This window comes from Thrips palmi, unplaced genomic scaffold, assembly GCF_012932325.1.
Source record: "Thrips palmi isolate BJ-2018 unplaced genomic scaffold, TpBJ-2018v1 HiC_scaffold_4, whole genome shotgun sequence".
Lineage (NCBI taxonomy): Eukaryota > Metazoa > Arthropoda > Insecta > Thysanoptera > Thripidae > Thrips > Thrips palmi.
In genome coordinates, this window is record NW_023144631.1 from 11264863 (window position 1) to 11283303 (window position 18441).

General features: G+C 56.9%; 2 protein-coding genes across 2 annotated transcripts in view; both read right to left on the bottom strand.

The window, feature by feature from the left end:
- Positions 1-18441, bottom strand: part of LOC117649102 (extracellular serine/threonine protein CG31145) — an 87591-nt gene that overhangs the window by 48103 nt on the left and 21047 nt on the right. The gene's annotated exons all lie outside the window — the stretch shown is intronic.
- Positions 10893-13178, bottom strand: LOC117649104. Its single transcript, XM_034391546.1, has 4 exons — positions 12709-13178; positions 12199-12632; positions 11876-11988; positions 10893-11775 (listed from the first exon to the last, which is right to left on the bottom strand). Exons 1-4 carry the CDS (start codon positions 12831-12833, stop codon positions 11761-11763), a joined length of 687 nt encoding a protein of 228 aa, XP_034247437.1. The 5' UTR covers positions 12834-13178; the 3' UTR covers positions 10893-11760.

Genomic DNA, 18441 nt, shown 5'->3' on the forward strand with positions numbered 1-18441 from the left:
GCGCGGACGCGGAAATAGTAAAGGGAGCCGGAGCGCCGCGACACTGCGTGGCACGGGGAGGAAGAAACATGTCCGGCGAGTTTACAACTTTGTTACTGCTGGTCAATACGAGCGCAATGAGGCCCCCCTCCCCCAACCGCGGTCTAGCCGCCACCGCGATGCGATGCCGCGAGGGCCGTCTCTCTCTCTCTCTCTCTCTCTCTCTCTCTCTCTCTCTCTCTCTCTCTCTCTCTATGCTCAACGCGATAGGTCCACCCTCTGTTGTTTCTCGGAGCACGCTGTTCAGAGACTCAGGCTGGGGGAAGTACGAACGGGTTCGACAAACGTGGCGGTTAAACGAATAACTATCCTTCAATGAAACAAAACAGGGAAAACTGTCAAGGAGTGACGACTTGTGGTGTTCCCTCTGGTCCTGGTGGTGGCCCGGCTATGAACCACACACATCGGTCCTGGGAATCTCCGCCCCCGGGGGCCTGGGCGCCGCCCCCCACCCCCACGCCCCAAGCGTTTAGCGCCTCGACCGTGCCCCCCCCTCCTCCCCCCCCCCGCCTCCAGCCGGAGTAAAGCCTTTATCCGCCACCTCAGTCCGGTCCCGGTTTGTCTGCAGCCATACGAGTGCCCGCCGCCCCCGCCGCCCCCAGCCGCCCCCACACTGGCGGTGGCCCCGAATAAGTTTGTCGCTCCGATCACAATGGCCACTATAAAGGACAGCGCTGCGGACCAGGCTGGCTGGCTGGCTGGGCTCGCGGGCTGCCGGCCCGCCTGCCTCCCTCCCTGCCGCCTCCGGGTCACCGCACCCAGACAGCGAGATACCTCGCATCGTCGTCGAGTCCAGAAGCCCCTCAAAAGTAAAAATAAAATAAAAAAAATCTTTTTCACAAAAAAAATAAAATTTGCGGAGCGCCGTCTGGCGGGCCACTGGCGCTGCCTGCTCTGCCTGCGCTGCGCTTCCTCCTCGCCAAGTCAGACTGGCATAATGAGGCGCGGCTGGAGGCAAGCACACTGGATAGGCCGCTGGAGGCTGTAGGCTGGAGGAGGCACACTGCACGCTCACAAAAGCGTTAAAACTCGACTGGCCCACGCCGCGGCGCCACGCCACACCGAGCCACACCGCCGCCTCGAAAAGTTTCCAGTGCGGCTGCGGCCCCTTGGCCGCCTTTGGCTTGGCGGTGGCGGAGCAGGGCGGCATCCTCCCCCCGTCGGAGCCACTGGGCGAGCCAGAGCCACTGCCTTCCGCGCCGCCTCCCCGCCGCTCGTACATCTCGCCGGTGCACCCCAGTGACTCTGCCCGGGCCGCCCTCTTTTGGCACAGCAGTTTGCCCAGGGTTATGTCCTAGAAGGATAACGCTTGTTCAGCCGAGGCGGGGCCCTTAAGTACAGCCGACGTAACGGCCCCCGCCGGACACTGCGACGCGGCGTCGCCCATTTAACAGTGCCGGCGACTCCGGCAAGGCCGAGGCGGTCTCGTGGTCCGGGGTCGCGACACGCCACACGCGGCCCCGACCCCGCCGACCACTTCAGTGATTTAAATGGCGCGCTAGGCGGGTGGAAATTGGGAACACGCCCCGAACACGACGCGCCGACGCGCATGCCGGATTTCACTCAGAACGCGAGAGTGGCCGCGCGGGATAAGCCACATTCAGGGGCGGGGAAGATGGTGTGTGAAACCCGAGCCGGGCGAATCCAAGGCCGCGTCTGTTGGTTGGTTCGTTGCCGCCCGAACCCAAAACCCCAATGACAGATCCCGTGTCGCTCGGCGCTTCGCGCTCCGCGCGCCGCTCGGGTTGCCGAGAGGCCGCGCTGCCGCGCCGACGCAAAATGACCCCCGAAAAAGAGGGAGCGAAAAGGGAGAAAGGGATGGGAGGTCGTTTTGGAGGGACTGCCCCGGCCCGGCCGTCCTGGCCATCCGGGCCGGCCATCCGTCGGGTGTCAGGACACATCATCCCCCGCTCATTATTCCCTGAGGACCGCGCGGCCGGCCCGAGTCCCGCGGGATCGGGCTGCGGGGCCGGGATAGCGCCCCGGCGCCCCCGTTCCCGGGACGAGGTCCCCCCCATCAACGTCCACATACATGACCCACGGGGGGCCGGCGGCGTCCTGGCGGCGTCCTGGGGGAGCGTCCCGGCGCCATACATGGCGCGCACCGCCACCACGACGAGGACGACGACAACGAGGACAGCGACAGGAACACAATGCAGCAAAACTACAACATTTAATAGGGCGTCGTCGGCGCCTCGTCGCGCACGTGCAGCGGCCCCCTCGTCGCCCCCCACTCCAGCGGCTGCACAAAGACTGACTGCAGCATGTCTCGATGGCGGCCGAAGAGGCGCGGGAGGAGGTCAAGACCGTGGGGATGCAACACCGAGACCGTCGTGGGGGTGGAGCAAACACATGGCGAAAATAGAAAAGGAACATTTTTCAGTGTCGCAACGAACTGAATCTTTTTTTTCGCAGTGGACTGCGAACACGGGGTGTTCTGCTCGACGCGTGCTTGCCGCTGCGTGCTCTCGCTCCGTCTCCCTCGCACACGCCGTGGGGGAGCCGGGCCCCTCGCCTGCCCCCGGCCGGACGGTTGCAGCCGTTAAGGCATTCCTCGACGCACTTTAAGAATGGAATGCAATTTTCGATCGACGATCCGACTCCCTCTCTCCCCCGCGCAATCTCTCGGGGACGTGCCGACGGCGGGGCCGGGCGGGGCCGGGCAGACCGAGCTGGCAGGCAGGCGGGCATCGCGTGGCGAGTGCAGCCAGCAGCTCCAGCGGCTCCAGGTGCGGGGGATCGCCCTGGATCGCCTTAACGAACGGAAAATAAAAATAAATATGAAGAGGGCGGAACGCGGCGGTGCGGCGGAGGCGCAGCCCGAATCCCGGTTCGGCTTACAGTGGCGCGCACAGCGTGCTGATTTCGGGCCTCTCTCTCTCCCTCTCTCTCTCTCTCTCTCTCTCTCTCTCTCTCTCTCTCTCGCACTCAGAGGGTGCCCCGTTCGGGTGCGAGAGAGGCAGACCGAGGCTCAGCCTGGAGACGCAGGCCCATTCGGCGAGGCTTTGGCCCGGCAGCGCGTTGCTCCGCGCTCCGCCTGCCTCGCCATGGCTCTCCTTAAGCCGGCGCGCGCGCCTGTGCGAGTGGGTGCGAGTGTGTGGGTGCCACTTACGAAATGGGGCTCACTTTGCCCGAACAGGGCCCCTCCGCCCGCCAGCGAGCCGGGCCCGGCCGAACCGATATCGTGTGTTCCGAAACGGTTCCGGGGCGCTTCAATCTCGAGCTACACTACCGTGCCACCCACGCAGGCCGGCATGAATGGCTGGGACTTCCCTGTGCTAGCTTCCACTGTAAGTCTTATGCTGAAGAATCTGCGTTATGGTGCAGATTCTCTGGTGAAGATTCCTCTGCATTGTGTTTAAGATTCTCTACACTGAGAAAACCTTACAAACTATTTGGGGCCTTACAAAGTTTTTTGAGCATACATAGGCTTGCTAACAAAGAAAATACTTCGTAATGTACGAACTATTTCGTTGTATAACAAAGTATTTTAGTTTGTTATATGTATGCTCAAAATACTTCGTAAGGTTTTAAGAGTGTACATTATGGTCAAAATTTTCCATATTACAGTGGTGCACCTGACTGTGTAAGTCACCTCTGAAAATTCGTGACCCTTTGTCAAATTTCTTTTGTAATATTCATGGATAAAGATCTGCAGCATGATATGTTGGCGCGGCCTTTCACCGTAAGACACTTGGAGTGCTGTTCCTAAACTCTTTATCCGCAGCATCCGCGCGAAACTGCGGCGAAACTGCGGCGCGACTCGGACAATGCTAATAACACAATGACACCGGGGCGACAAAGGCGGGTAGGGCAGCCCCAGGGCAGCCACTGTAGGGCAGCCCCAGGGCAGGCCGCACCGCACCGGGCACCAGCAGACTCACTCGTCGCTCCGTCTCTCTCGCGTCAATGTGGGGCGCTCCATGAATGCGAGAGAGACAGAGTGACGAAAGCGACTCTCGGAATCGTCCCAGCGTCCTGTCCTCGGCGCTCCACTCGGGACCCAGTCGTGTCACCTCCCGGGGGCAGCCGGCAGCCAGCCCCACGGGGCAAGCCGGCCAAGCCAAGCCCTGCTGGGCCGGGCGGAGATAGCGCCACCGGCAGCACAACAACTAGGCCGAGCGGGACGTGGCCCCGTCGGCTTCACCAGGCTTTCGCCGCGTCTCTCTCGCACCCCTTCGGCCTACGGGGCACACCGCTCCGCGGGTGCGAGAGAGACGGAGCGACGAATGAGACGCCGTCCCGGCGGCGCGGGCGGCGCATGAAATGCGCATGAAATGCAAAATGCGCGCGGCATCGGTGCTGGAATTGGCGCGCGTCGGATGGATTGGTGGGATGCGGCGCCTCGCCTCCTCGGCGACGCTAGGAAAGCGCGGAAACGGAGCGGCGGACGGACGGGCAGCGCGAGCCGAGCGCCAAAGTGGATGATTGCGGGGCAGTGATTGAGAAAGTGCGCGCAAAGTAAGTGCGCGCCGGCGCGTCGAACAACACACACAGACAGAGACTCGCAGTGCGGCGGTGCGGCCGGCGAGTAGCGTGTGCGAGTGTGTGTGTTTGTTTGTGTGTGTTTGTGTGTGTGTGTGTGTGTGTGTGTGTGTGTGTGTGTTTGTGTGTGTGAGCGTGGGCGCATACATATTTCCACGGATCAGGCCGGCCAGGTCTCGGGGCAAATCGCGTACTACTTTGTTTACCATTCTCATTGAGCCCCCGAGTGGGGTCACTTCTGCATTATGCAGTGGTGGTGCGGAGGGCGTGTCCACGCGGGCAATGTGAGTGTGTGTGTGTGTGTGAGAGAGAGAGAGAGAGAGAGGGAGAGAGAGAGAGAGAGAGAGAGAGAGTGTGCAGCACGCGCCGCGAGACAACACGGCGACACAGTTTTTGCAGTCATGACAATAACAACAACACAACGCGCTATAACAGCAAGCCATTGATGCGATTTACACACACGTGCGTACGTCCGTTCGAGGGGCACTAAAGCCACACTACCACCGACGCGACGGGGGCTTCCCTCCCGCCAGGTCGCGGATGACAAACTGCAAACGCAATTGGACTGACTGCCTCGCAAGAAAAAAACAGGGACGAAAATGACGCGGTAGACTCATAGCGGTGAAAAAAAATGAGACCGAAACCCGGAGGCATGACCGACCGGCGTGCGACGCGCTGCTCGACTCTGTCATGCGCGGCGTTCACATTTTTGAGGCGTCGCGACAACGAGGCAGGCAGGGCCACCGAGTACGAGCTTTTTGTGCGAGTTAGCAGCGGTCAGCAACGCGGAGAAGACGAGCGACGCGACGGCCACGGCGTTTTTTTTTTTCGTCTTTTTTTTTTCTCCTTCCTTCATTTCCGCTCGTTTTCCTCCTAGTACGGCCACGGCCACTACTGTCCGGTGCGACAGCGGGGACAGCGGGGCAGCGCGGCAGTGGACGCGCTCCAGACGGCTCCAGCAGCGGCACGGCCACTGGGCAGTTTGCAGCCCCAGGCACGCGCCGATACGGCGTCGCAACCAATTAAAGTTTGTTCGCGGTTTGTCAGCGATATTGCTGATACGCAGCGACGCGCGGCCGGACCCCCCCCCCCCCAGCAGCTGGGCGCCGCAAACCGACGGCCGGCCAAATTTATAGCGCACGCCGCGTATGCCGCACGTTTGCGTCGCCCTGTCTCTCTCGCATCCACACGGGACGCCCCATGAGTGCGAGAGAGACAGAGCGACGAGAACGACTCTCGGAGCGGCCGGCATCGGGAATACCGACCGGCAGACCGGCCGTCCGAGCGACGTGCCGAGCGATAATCGAGATGAACCGCAAGTAACGCGCCGAGCGCAGCACCGCGCAGCACCGCGCAGCGCAGCGACGATGAGTCTTGACCGACACACTGCCAAGAGAGAGGCGCATTTTCGGTTCGGTTCCTCGTCGAAAAAATCAAGCGAATTCTCGCAGAAAAGTTCAAAACGGAAGTCTCGAGGAAATAGGAGACTAGAAAGACCACCGTTCTCGGAATGAAAAATCAATAGGAGGTGGTTGGCGGTCAGGAAATTTAAATCGATTCTTTACTGGTTCATTTGGGCCCCTCTGAGAGGCTGGCGGCAGGGATGCTGCGCCTTCCCGCTGCTTCCAGATTCAACACTTGCTTCGCTCGGCCGCGCCGCCGCCTCTTTGCCTCTTTTTGTCGGTGCGAAACACCGCTGCGAAGCGAAACACGCTGGCTGTCTTCATCACCATTTTTCGCACTGCAACCGCCGCGCTGTCTTCATCACCATTTTTCGCACTGCAACCGCCGCGCTGCCGCCGCTGCCGCCGCTCCCAGGGGGGCTCTGGCGCGCCGTGCCGTGCTGCCCGACTCCGAACTCTGCTTTCGTCGCTCTGTCTCTCTCGCACTCTTACGGGACGCCCCACGAGAGCGAGAGAGACAGAGCGACGAAAGCAGTGTCGAGGGTCGGCCAGCTGCTCGCGTAATGAGCTGTCAAATTTGGGCATTTAATTTCTGGGCGCTGCACCGCAAGGGATAGCGGCCGCGCTGCGCCGCGCTGCCCATACGTTTTCATCAGGGCCTTTATAGTTTGCCGTCTCTCTCGCACTCACGGGGCGTGCCGGCGGGGTGCGACGGAGACAGAGCGATGAATCGGACCGCGTGACCGCACCGCAGCAGCCACCTGCATCGAGCACGCCGGGCGCTAAGAGATGAGCAGGGCGGGCGGACAGACGGGCGGACAAACAGACGGACAGACAGACGGACGGGCGCCTTGCAGTCCTGTGGCGAGGGGTCGACAACTCCCATATTACCTCGTACGCAGAGCTTATATTACCTCTATATTACCTTATATTACCGTATATTACCGTATATTACCCTATATTACCCTATATTACCGTATATTACCTCTATATTACCACTATATTACCACTATATTACCACTATATTACCACATATTTCTGTGATTTGCTTGTTTCTAACCTAAACTAACGTTAAACTTGCCTCACTGAACCTTGGTATCAAGGTGTTAAAGCTATTAGGCTTCTCCTTGCGACAGGAAGAAATTCGGATTTGATGTCCGTGTTCAATCTGACATGAAGCTACGCGCCATACTTTTGTCAGATAGGTTGCATCGGGTTGCATACCTTTTATCTGACAGGGGGCGCTGTCATGAAACGAGGGTAAGGTCTGCATAATACCAAAATTCTAGCCAGAACTCCTGATTTTAGCCTTAGTCAAGGATACTGTGTCACGTTCTCATCTTCTTTTATCATATATTACCGTTGTTTTATTTCCGTATATTACCTTATATTACCCTATATAACTTATATTACCGGTAATATATACTACCTCGTACACGGCTCGAGGTAGTTGTCGACCCCTCGTCCTGTGGTCAAGCAGCGGCCCTCCAACCCGCCAGCCCTCCGGCATGCGAGATGGAAAGGTGCACCGCGTGCGCCGGCAGCGGTGCTAATAGAAATACAACACAACTGGCGTCCCGGAACCACGGCGAGATGGCAAGGTGCTGCACGGGCACAGTGTGGTGGAGGCGGCCGAAATTCTAGACGCGTTTTGAGCTGCAGAATCGCTAAATGGGACTCGAACCGAACGTGTGACCCCACCAATGGATTCCTCGTCTGGAGAGCAATCCATTGGTGGGGTCACACGTTCGGTTCGAGTCCTGGTTAGCGACTCTGCAGCTGAATACGCGTCCGGAATTTCGACCGCCTCCACCAGTCTTCTGGCCCGCTGTGGCGGGGCGGGCTGCACGGGGCTTAACGGGCACTACACGGCCTTCTGGAGGAGCGGGGAGCGCACGGCGTCGACGACACCCAACACAACAGGTGTGCGATTACGGCCAGCGACTCATCTGGCGGATTGTCAGCTGTCGCCCCGCTCCCCAGGGACCCCGCCCTGCCCCGCCCCGCCCCGCCCCGCCCCGCACCACGACCGTGACATTACGCGAGGGAGCAGGACGAAGAAGAAGAAGAAGAAGAGGGCCCCGCGGGGGAGAGAAAGAAAGGCAAGGAGGAAACAGACACAACAAAAAGAGAGGTTAAGTCGTCCAGTCTAGTTTGGGCCCGGAAGCGGAGCGCGGAGCGGGCAAGCGGCAAGCCGAGCGGCAAGCAGCCCCGGCGGGGGCGCCTGATGAGAGCGGGACACGATTACACGGCCTGCTGCGGCAGCTTCCCGTCTCCCTCGCACTCGCGGGGCGTCGCGGCGTCGCGTGGCGGTGCGAGAGAGACGAGGCGACGGCGCATTCGACACGCGGAGCTCGCAGGCCCGCGCAGGCCTCCGCAAAGAGTGGCTGGATGCAGGCCTACCGTTGCGCTCATTCGCCACGGCCACTTCGAAGCGACGCCTGGCAGGCCCTGCACTGGAAAGGCAGAACACGACTCACCTGGAAAACAAAACGAGAAAAGCGTTAGCAAACGCAATCAAGGTTTCAGAACGGTCAACGGGATCTACCAAGAATAATTCTATAATGGATGAAATAAATTAAGTGTTTTGCAAAGTTTGAATTGGAAATGGTTTCCCGCTGTTCGATATTCAGCAATCGCCTCGCTTGAATCGAATCATCTCCGTTCTTATTCGCGCTGCCGCTCGCGCGGCGTGGCGCGGCGCGGCGTTCACACCTCGCGGTCCCACGGCCCCGATCCGATGCCGCGGTGGAGCCGTCGGTTCGAACGCATCTGGAGCGGCCAGCAGACCGATTTCCGAGAGTCGTCTTCGTCGCTCTGCCTCTCTCGCACCTGTGTGGAACGCCCCATGAGTGCGAGAGAGACAGACTCTCGGCATCGGTCTGCAGGGAGGCTTGCAGCCAATCCGACCTGGCCGAGGCTGAGCCAGGCTGAGCCCGCACCGGCAGCCATATAGGCCGCGCAGAGGAGAGCGGACCAGTCTGCCTTTTCGCTGCTGATTACCGCGGCGCTCCGTCTCTCTCGCACCCCCACGGGCCTATGCGGGACGCCCCACGAGTGCGAGAGAGACGGACGTAAGCCGTGTTCGGAATGAACCTGGTGCGGGATTAGAAAGACTGTGTGCGCTGCCCTTTGGCGGCGAGTCCTTGCGAGTCCTGGGCCGTCCGGGGCCGTCAGGACCGTCAGGACGCCCCGGGTGGAAGGATCTTTAGTTAAACTGTAGTTTCAACTACAGTACCAAAACTGCAGTTCCCGAACTAAAGTTAGTTTTAAAAAGAAACTGAAGACTAAATACAATTCCACTTTGCAGTTGAAATTGTAGTTTTCTGTCAGTTCACAATGTTGTTTTAGTGTTGATTTGAAGTTCAGTTGGAGGTTCAGTTTAAGTTTCAGTTACAATTTACTTAATATCCATTTCTGGAAGTAAAGCGACTGCTGAAAATAAATATTCAAAAACTGTCTCTCATCTAGTATGTTTCCGTACTTAGTATGTATTTTAAACATATTCTCTTATCGACATACTAACGTTGATAGTTATGTCTCAAAACTAGTACGTTTCCATACTTCTTATGCAATCTTCTAGTTGTATCAAGTAAAAGTTACATACCACTAGGGGAACTCAAAATTACAGTGGCTGCTTCATTGCTTTTAAAGCAGATGAGGTTTACGTTGAATTTTTTGTCATCTCCCTTTAAAAAAAGTATCAGGTTAAAAGCAAACGTTTAAGGTTTATAGCTAATACAGTCGGCTTTACTTTAAATGGTATAGTTGTTCGCTGTTTAAAAATTTATGCAAGTTTCCCCTTTTTTAAAGTTAGCCTCCCTAGAGAGACAAAGTAACCTTAAGTCTGCGACAAGTTTATGTAAACTGACTTGTCGCAAGGGTCCAAAATATTTTGCGCTTACATTTTTTATACGGACAGTTTAAAATTAAAATTGGTAATAAAATGCAAGTTTGTCATGAAGAGGACTACAACTTTACATAGGATTACTCTAAAATTGCTTGTAGTTTAAAAGATGCAGAAAAATTCTTAGTTTTGATTTTTTTTATTAAATCTAAATCAAAGTAATTCTGTTAAGTCCTTCATATACCCTTTTTAAAATAAACATAATATTACATGCTAGTAGTATTAAATAACACTTTCGTTGAGTGAAGTTGGAGCAAAACATATTGACTACCGCAAAAATGGACACTTAGTGCATCACCCGCTAGGTGGCGCTAGTGTCGCATCATTTACGCCTTCGAGTTAAAAGTGTTCTTGCAGCCGATCAGAGGAATATTTTTGGATCAAACTCTGTGCAGGGCAAATATTTGAGATGCTATGACTCTACCACAAAAGGATTGACCTCGATAGGTGGAATATTAGGGAAATAACTTTGAGTACAACTTTCCTCTCGAGTACGGCTACGGGTCGTAGTTTGGTTAGGCTCCGATCGCTGTGCCCCCAAGTGCATTAGCCCCCGATGCGAAGTATATTTTTTACGCATAGAGTAATGAACTCCGTTTATGAGAGACCCCACGGCCACGCTATTCCCCCACTCGCTCGAAGAAAGCAATATGGCGGTACTGGGCGTGACGTCACGTTCACATCCTTTCATACCAACGTACGATACAAAAACGGAATAAAATCGTGGGCATTTTTCTCCCAACGCTGTGTTTTTTAGTTCAAGCTTATTTTCGACAACATCAACTTAGGTACCCCGCTACTTTGAAGAGGAAAGATTGCCTCAGTTAATACAGTTCACAGTAAATGTTTTTATTTTAGTTTTTTGAGTTCTGAGGATGTTTTTCAAAATTCTGGCTGAAATTTCAGCGAAATTTGAGATTTTGGTATTCTTTTTGTTTTTGAGTCAACGAGGTAGTGAATTAAGGCGTGCAGAGGTGGTTTCGCTTCCATACTTGTCAACAACATAACCTCATCACGCACCAGTGCTGGGGCTGGGTGGTGCAAAAGATACATACAAATTGCGCAGAATTCAGTTTTAATTCTGAATAGCAAACAGACAAATAATTGAACAGGAAACCTCTCCTTGATTGACTAGTACATGGTATGATGACAAGCAAGAGAACACTCAAAAATAAATAAATTGACTGGAACGTTTAAAGTTCGGTCACACTAAAATAATAAAACAAAAAGAAAGTAGTCAGCAGACAACACATAGTTCAACACTTAAAAATATCATGAGAAATGTGGTTTGAATTCTAAACCTAACATACACACCTTGCAGACATACTTAGTATGTTTCCATGCACCAATCAAGGAAATTTCACAGAAGCACAGAAGCAAGAGACAAATCCTAACTATTAAATGGTTCACACAACTAGAAAACTAATAAAATACTGAAAACGATAAAAAATGAGTAAGGTATGACGTCTCATCAAAAGATAAGACACAAACAGAAAATGAATACACATTTAAAGAACTGAATCTGCACCTTGAAGGAAGCGGTGAGCCGTGAAGTTATTCCCCTCCCTCCCAACAATCAATATGTAAATTTATGATTAAAAGCTCTCTAAGTTAGGGACCACATCCACAAAAAAGATGGAAGTGAGAAGCTAGGTCCGATCACAGATGTCGTCACAGATGTTACACAAAAAGTGGAACCTCATGGTTCACAAGAGAAAAATAAGAATATAAACACAAAGGTATCACATAAAATATTACAATTCGCAATCTTGACAGATGAAGGCAAAGTTTCTTATCACAAAGATGGTAACTGAGGTTCCACAAGATTTAAGACTTAGCCCATGCTACGAGGAAGTCCAAAGAGTCCCAGGGAAGGAGTTCTCATTGATTTGTACAGCTCACAGCTCAACTGCCACCCGCTGACATTTACTGCACCACTACCTGTAAGAAAATAAAATGGACCAGATTAATACTAAAACTGAGAGTGACAACCAGGACATTCTACATACAAATGTACTCAAGTCTCAATAAAACAACTTACCACTGTGCACCGTGGTGGCTCGACTTTCAGATTAGCTGAGATGGCACGAAGAAAACCTCTGTCTTCCTTGTGGCGGTACAAAACCAAGTTCACGAGCTCCCACTGGCTGTCAACTGCGAATTTTTCAGACAGAATTTTAGTAATCCCTTGAATTAATGTTAGTAGATGGAATTCTACTCACGTGACTCCCATGTGGGAGGCCTGAAAAATAAATATTTAACCCCTACAAACATAAACATGCTGCTCATAGAGCACCCGTCATGAACCTACGCAACATGAAATTTTAAGAGTAAGGTGGAGACTTGCGGGGGTGTTGCACTTACTTGGATCATCCAGAAAGTGAATGTCAACATTCATCTTTGAACCAGAGTCAGGCTTCAAGGATGCCTGCTGAGATGAACCTCCAGCATGCACTCCGGCAGCCGACACTTGATTGAGTCCAAGTATCTGAAGGGGTCTCGGAGTTGACGCAGACAGAGAAGTTTGAAGCTGACATTCACTGGAGTCGAGCTCCCTTCCACACTGATTCTCCTTCGCCATACTCTGAGGCCATTGCTCCACCAGTTCATCAGGAAGGGGACACACTTCAGGCGGGAATTGTGAAGGGACGGCAGAAGTCACCAATGTAGTTTTGACTTTGTTCTTCCTGATTTCGTAGTCACGAAAATGTGCACAGCAAATGAACTTGGCTTTCACCTGTTGGGTGGTGAGGGAAAGCAAGTACGTCGAGCCCACAGCTTTCAGCCATTTCCTGCATCTGAGAGGAAATTGCACTTAGAACAGCATGCTTTTCGAAACAATAAATATAAACAATTTATGTGCGGTTATGTTACCTAGGCAAGTCCGCAGCAGGAAACTTGAACAACTTGACGGTTGTGTTGAACCTGTCCGGAATCTTCTGGTTTACGCATCCTGGGACCCAGCATCTCGCAGTATCATAAGAACCACCAGTCGGCATTTTCAGAAAATGACCAAAAAGTCCTCCAATGTTGATGTGACGATGAGCAGCGCGGAAAAGGACGCTTCTTTCTGTTGCTGGAGCAACTCAAATAACGCAGTGATGCAACCTCGCGCATCACCCCGAACGACTTTCGAGTGATGGTTTTAAATTAACGTACACGATCATCACCTGCCACTTGAAATACGTGTGATCATTTTAAGATTCCAAAAAGCATATATTTGTATTATTTTGACTATTACTGTGGATTAAAAGGTCCGAGAATTGCAGCCTTGTTTTTTATTTAGGTTGGTATGAAAAGATAGGAACGTGACGTCACCCCTGCGCTCGAGCCACCGGCCCCAGCCTATCCCGTGCAGACCCCCTGTTTTTACGAGTGATCAACTCCGAGAGGAGGTGACTCCACTCACTAACACCTAAGGTTGAAAACACCTAAGGTGGCAAAGTGATAACAGGGCTGAGGCTTTTGAATTTTCACTCTCTTTTCGGAAACTGAACCCCAACTACTCTCTGTCTAGTTATTTCAAATGGCTTTTAAGTTGTTCGAAACTAAGGTTGAACTGCAGATTGACTGCAGTTTAACTAGCACGAAAATGAGGGAGAAACTATAGTTGTTCCAAATAACTGGTAGTTTTTGCATAGTTAAACTGCAGTTTTACTGCAGTTGACTACAGTTTAACTACAATTTTTTTTCTCTTAAAAGTTACTTTTAACTTCTTGATTTTTTAATTTTTTTTTTCACTTAAAACAATACATTTTACAACAGAAAAACTCCTGTTTTGTCATATAGTTTTAACTGCAGATCCTTCCACCCGGGGCGGGTCGTCTCAAACTGGAGCAGCGGCGGCACCGTAATCCCAATCCCCCTCGTGCTGCCTCTCGGGCAGGTGGCTCGCCACGCCACACCACGCCGCGGCCCGAATGACCCCCAAACAGGAAGATAAGCCCACGGCACTGCGATATGGCGTGCCGGCTGGGCCGAGTCGAGTCAGTCCGGAGTGGCGGCCGCCGGGCCCTACAAGAGGGGCCAGGGCCAGGCGAGGCCAGGCCGGGGGCAGCGCTGCCGGCTGTTCCCCACCAGCGCCGCTTTCGCCTCGCTCGCACTGGCGGGGCGCGCCGCCAGCGCGCGAGAGAGACAGCGGCGAGGGCCCTGGCTGGCATCGGCCCGCTGGGGTTCGACCATGTAATTAAAGAACACGAGCTAATATCGTTATTAGCAATTGTAATGGCGCCGCTGGGGCGGAGCGGGCAGGGCGCTTGGCAGGCCTGGGCGGCGTGAATCATGACAATCGGGAGGGGGAGGGGGAGGGGGCGTGGGTGGTGGACTCGGACATCCACCCACTGCCGGCGAGGGGCAAGCTGACCGGGCGCGCCTTCTCGTGACCGCGCCCGGGGCGCGACGGCGGCGCCGCGGCCCTGCGGACACACCGCCGTGGACGTCAAGCCTGGCGGCGACATCGGCGAGGGCTTGGCGGCATGCCGGCCGCGCTGGCGGCGCGTGCCGAGTGCTGCCGATGACGAAGACCGTCGTGGCCCTCTTGTACCGCCACGGCACCGCCGCGGCATAGCCGCCGTGCAAATAGTCCCCTTTGTGCGGCCGCGCCCCGCCGCCCTCATTTAGAGCCTCCGGGAGGTGGAAAATTAGGAAGCACAGCCGAGCAGACGACGACCACGACGACTCGGGGGAAAGAAGCAAGCGGCCCAGCGAATCCGTCGTTTGCGTCTGTGCCCTCACCGCGGGACGCGCCCCGACGCGCTCTGTCTCTCTCGCACTCGCGGGGAGTGTGGGAGAGACAGCGCGACACTGTCTGATTCAACCTGAAGGTAAAGGGAAATCGGCCACCTGGCACGGCACGACGGCGCGGCGTGGCGCGTTCGTCGAGGCCGAAAAAAGGAAATCCCGAATAAATGAAAGGGCGCGCGGAAAATCGGTGAGAGAGCGAGAGAGAGCGAGCGAGAGAGAGAGAGAGAGAGAGAGAGAGAGAGAGAGAGAGAGAGAGAGGAGAGAGAGAGAGAGAGAGAAAGAGAGCGCGTCTCGTTTAAAGCGGCGCGCCACCGGAGCGAGAGGCGTACACGGCCAGGACCATCAGCCTGGTGGCACTAGGCGGCATCAGTAATCAGCTTGCTGGCTAGGCTCGGAAAAAGAAGGCGAAGCACTGGCGTCACGAAGCGGCCAACGCCGACGCTGCACTGCTGCACTGGAAGCATGACCCGGACGCCAGCAAGCGCAAGCAGGCGCCCACTTCGATCCGGGTGACGCGCCGCCGCCAGCGCGACACGACCACCACGACGACGACCTTGTCGCCGAGCAACGCCACGTGCGCCGCGCTGCCGCGGTGCCGCCGAGCGCACCCCCTCGCCGCCCCCGCCCTGGCCCCGCCCTGGCCCCGCCCCGGACCCCGCGACCCGGCCGACGGCAAGGTCACCGGAATTGGCGGCCGCGGCACGCGAGCGGAGGACTGTCTCCCTCACACCCCTGCGGCGCGCCCCGCGAGTGCGACAGAGAGAGGGCGACGCGACGCCGGCGACGAGAGCTGCAGTTGTTCATCACGACGCACCAGTGCCGCCAGTGCCGCCACTCGCTGCTGATTTGTCGCGCCGCGTCCTCGGCCGTCCTCGGCCCGCTGATGCAGCGCGATAGTCCACGTCCAGGATTAGCACGCCGTCGAGGCGCCGCGGCACGCAAATCCTGCTCGACGCGCTGCAGGGCGTGGAGGAAAGCACACCGATAAAAAGAGCAGCGCCGCGGCGGGGATGACCAGGACGGGGGTGGCACGGCGGCGGGGAGGTGGCCGATGACCGCCGCGCCAATAAAGTTCGAACCCCCGCGGCGGCACCTCGGCGTCGACGTCGGAATGAGAGCGGCGGACATTGTCGCGCGGATCGCGTTTTACGAGCGACAATCGCTGCCGCCGCCGTGCCGCCGCGGTCGACGCCGTGGTCGAGGGGTGCGGCGGTGCGGGCGGCGCCACGCCGTGGCCACGGCCACCTCCGCGTCCAGCAGCAACACGCGCCGCTGCACTGTGCGCGGACTGCGGCGCCGCGGCCGTAAAGCGGACTGGACCGGACCGCCATCGCGCCAGCTGGATTGAGTCACGTTGCAGCGTTGGAGGAACAGGGCCCCGGGCGACGCCAGGAAGAAGACCCTGCTGCCCTCGGGAAGGAAGGATCCATGTCACAGCCGCACTTCGGCGCGACAACGACACACCGCCAGAAATAGATTGCGGTTTGCCGAAAACAAAACAATTCGTACTTCTTAGACACCCTCCCCCCCAAAAAAAAAACTTAAATTGGATCAGCTTAGTTCCTTCACTTTTGCTGCAGTGGCTCGAACCTCAACGCCAGGCCTTCGGGCCTTGCTATTGCGTCCGCGCCACGCCCTTGCATGCAACCCCAACCCTCGCCCCACCCGCCACTGCACCCCACCGACACCGCCCCGCCCCGCCCGGTCACTCATTAGAAACTAATCTGCGTAAGTAACCCCAAGCGCCGCATGGACAGTGCACCGGAAGGCCGATAAGGGGAGGGGGAGGGGGGCAGCTGAGTCACTGCCGCTTTGTAGCTCGTAAGTCACGCACGACGCGCACGCACGCCAACGCACGCACACTCATTGACTCACTCACTTACAGAGTACTAACGCCAGCGTTCACAGCGGGGGAGGGGGGGAAGCCGGCGACATGTTCAGACCCGGAAAACGGGTGTGTGCACTACACCATCAAACACTATGGCACTGCAAAGCCCTCTTTTCCCCCACTCCCGCCCCCTGCTTGGCTCAGCAAGGGGGTCGCGGCTCCACTCCATCGCACGCGGTGGCAGTGTGGCAGCCTGGAGGCGGCGGCCCTCCCCCCTCCTTTGCTCCCCCTTATTTTCTTCTGTTCCATTTCCCGGGGAATTTCGGCGAGAGCGAGCGAGAGAGCGAGCGACCGGCGGCCGGGCGATGGCGATGACCAAGACAGAGTGCGAGGCTCCGCCGGGCTCCGCCGGGCAGGCCGCCGCTTTTATGAAAGGACCACAGCGCGCCGTATCCGCGGCTTCCCGGCCAATCTGACGAGGGGAATGGGGGAAGGGGGAAGGGGGAAGGGGGAAGGGGGGGAACGGAGAGGGGTCAGCACGCGGGGGGAAACTATAACAAGGCGCTTTCCGGTCCATTGTGGCGCGGACGGGTGCGAGGGCCGGACAACGCAGCGACATGCCGGATCGTGTGTGTGTGTGTGTGAGCGAGCGCGGAGAAATCCGGCTCGGGATGGGCTCCAATCCGCCGCAGAACCACATCGCAACTTTCATCATCAAACCATTTTTCACCATTGCCTCCCCGCCCGGCCGGCCCCGCCACGGCGCCCGCCGTTCCGAGGCTAGGCAGTCCCGCTCGACGGCCAGGGCGCCGGGACTGCCTAGCCCCCATTACCATTACCATTAAGGGCTAGACCGCATATGATCATCGTATGCCACCGGGCGCCATGCTTGCCTTGCCTCGCCTACAGCCCGGCAGGGTAGGCAGTCCCGGACGCAGCCGTGTCCGACGGAACGGCGTTGCCGAGACGGCCGGGGGTTCGACGGCCACCTCGAGCAGCGAGCAGTGTGCACCGACCCAGCATGTGGCACCCTTCAGAGTCAGGGAAAGAGACAGAGACAGACAGACAGACAGACAGACAGACACACACACACACACAGAGAGAGAGAAGAGAGAGAGAGAGAGAGAGAGAGAGAGAGAGAGAGAGGGGGGGGGGGGGAGAGAGAGAGAGGGGGGGGGGTAGAGAGAGAGAGAGAGAGAGAGAGAGGGGCAGGGGACGAGAGGACGATGGGACGAGGCTGACGAGGCCGTGGCGCAGCGGGCCACCGCGCTGAAGCGAGTGGAGCGCCCAGTGAGTGGCATCTTGAATCATTACGCGTCACACTGCTGCGCGTCGCCCTGGCAACGGGCGCCACGCCCCGCCCCGCCACAGAGCCACAGGACGTCGCGACGCAGGCCACAGGCAGCCACAGAGGCAGCCGCAGGCCACTGCACTGCGAATGCGGCCACTGGGGCTGCGTCGCGGGGCCGCTGGGCCCCGGGAGAAAGAAGGAAGGGGGGCCAGCCGCCAGCCCAGCCCGCCAGCCCGGTGGCGGCAGCGGCGGCAGCCAGGTTGCGAGGGTCAGGGCCGCCGCGCCGAGCAGCGGGCTGATTCCGAACAGTGCCTCCGGCGCCCCCCCCCCTCTCTCTCTCTCTCTCTCTCTCTCTCTCTCCTCTCTCTCTCTCTCTCTCTCCCTCTCTCCCCGTAGGGCGCGCCGTGAGGGTGCGAGAGAGACAGCAGCGGTCGGCCCGCTGGCCCACTGGCCAAACGGCCAACTTGCAAATGGACGCGGCGCCGGGCCGGCGAGTTTGCTGGCTTTACTGCGACCGCTGTTTGGGCCGGGCAAACCGGCAAAACGCGAAAGAGGCAAAAGGACACGAAACTTGGCTCCCCCGGGGCCGGGCCGGACGGGCCGGACAGGCAGCCCAGCCCAACGGACTGCCCCGCGACCTGCCCGCTAGTTCGCAACTGCTGCTCGCCGCTCCGTCTCACTCGCACCCCTACGGACCCTACGGCACGCCCGACGAGTGCGACAGCGACAACGTGGAATCAGTGTC

Bases quoted from the DNA above. Each gene is read 5' to 3' on its own strand.
- LOC117649104 (XM_034391546.1), bottom strand. From the start codon at position 12,833: ATGCCGACTGGTGGTTCTTATGATACTGCGAGATGCTGGGTCCCAGGA. The intron at 12,633-12,708 runs GTAACATAACCG...ATTTCCTCTCAG, and splicing joins CCTGCTGCGGACTTGCCTAG to ATGCAGGAAATGGCTGAAAG. The intron at 11,989-12,198 runs GTAAGTGCAACA...AAAAATTCGCAG, and splicing joins TCACTTTCTGGATGATCCAA to TTGACAGCCAGTGGGAGCTC.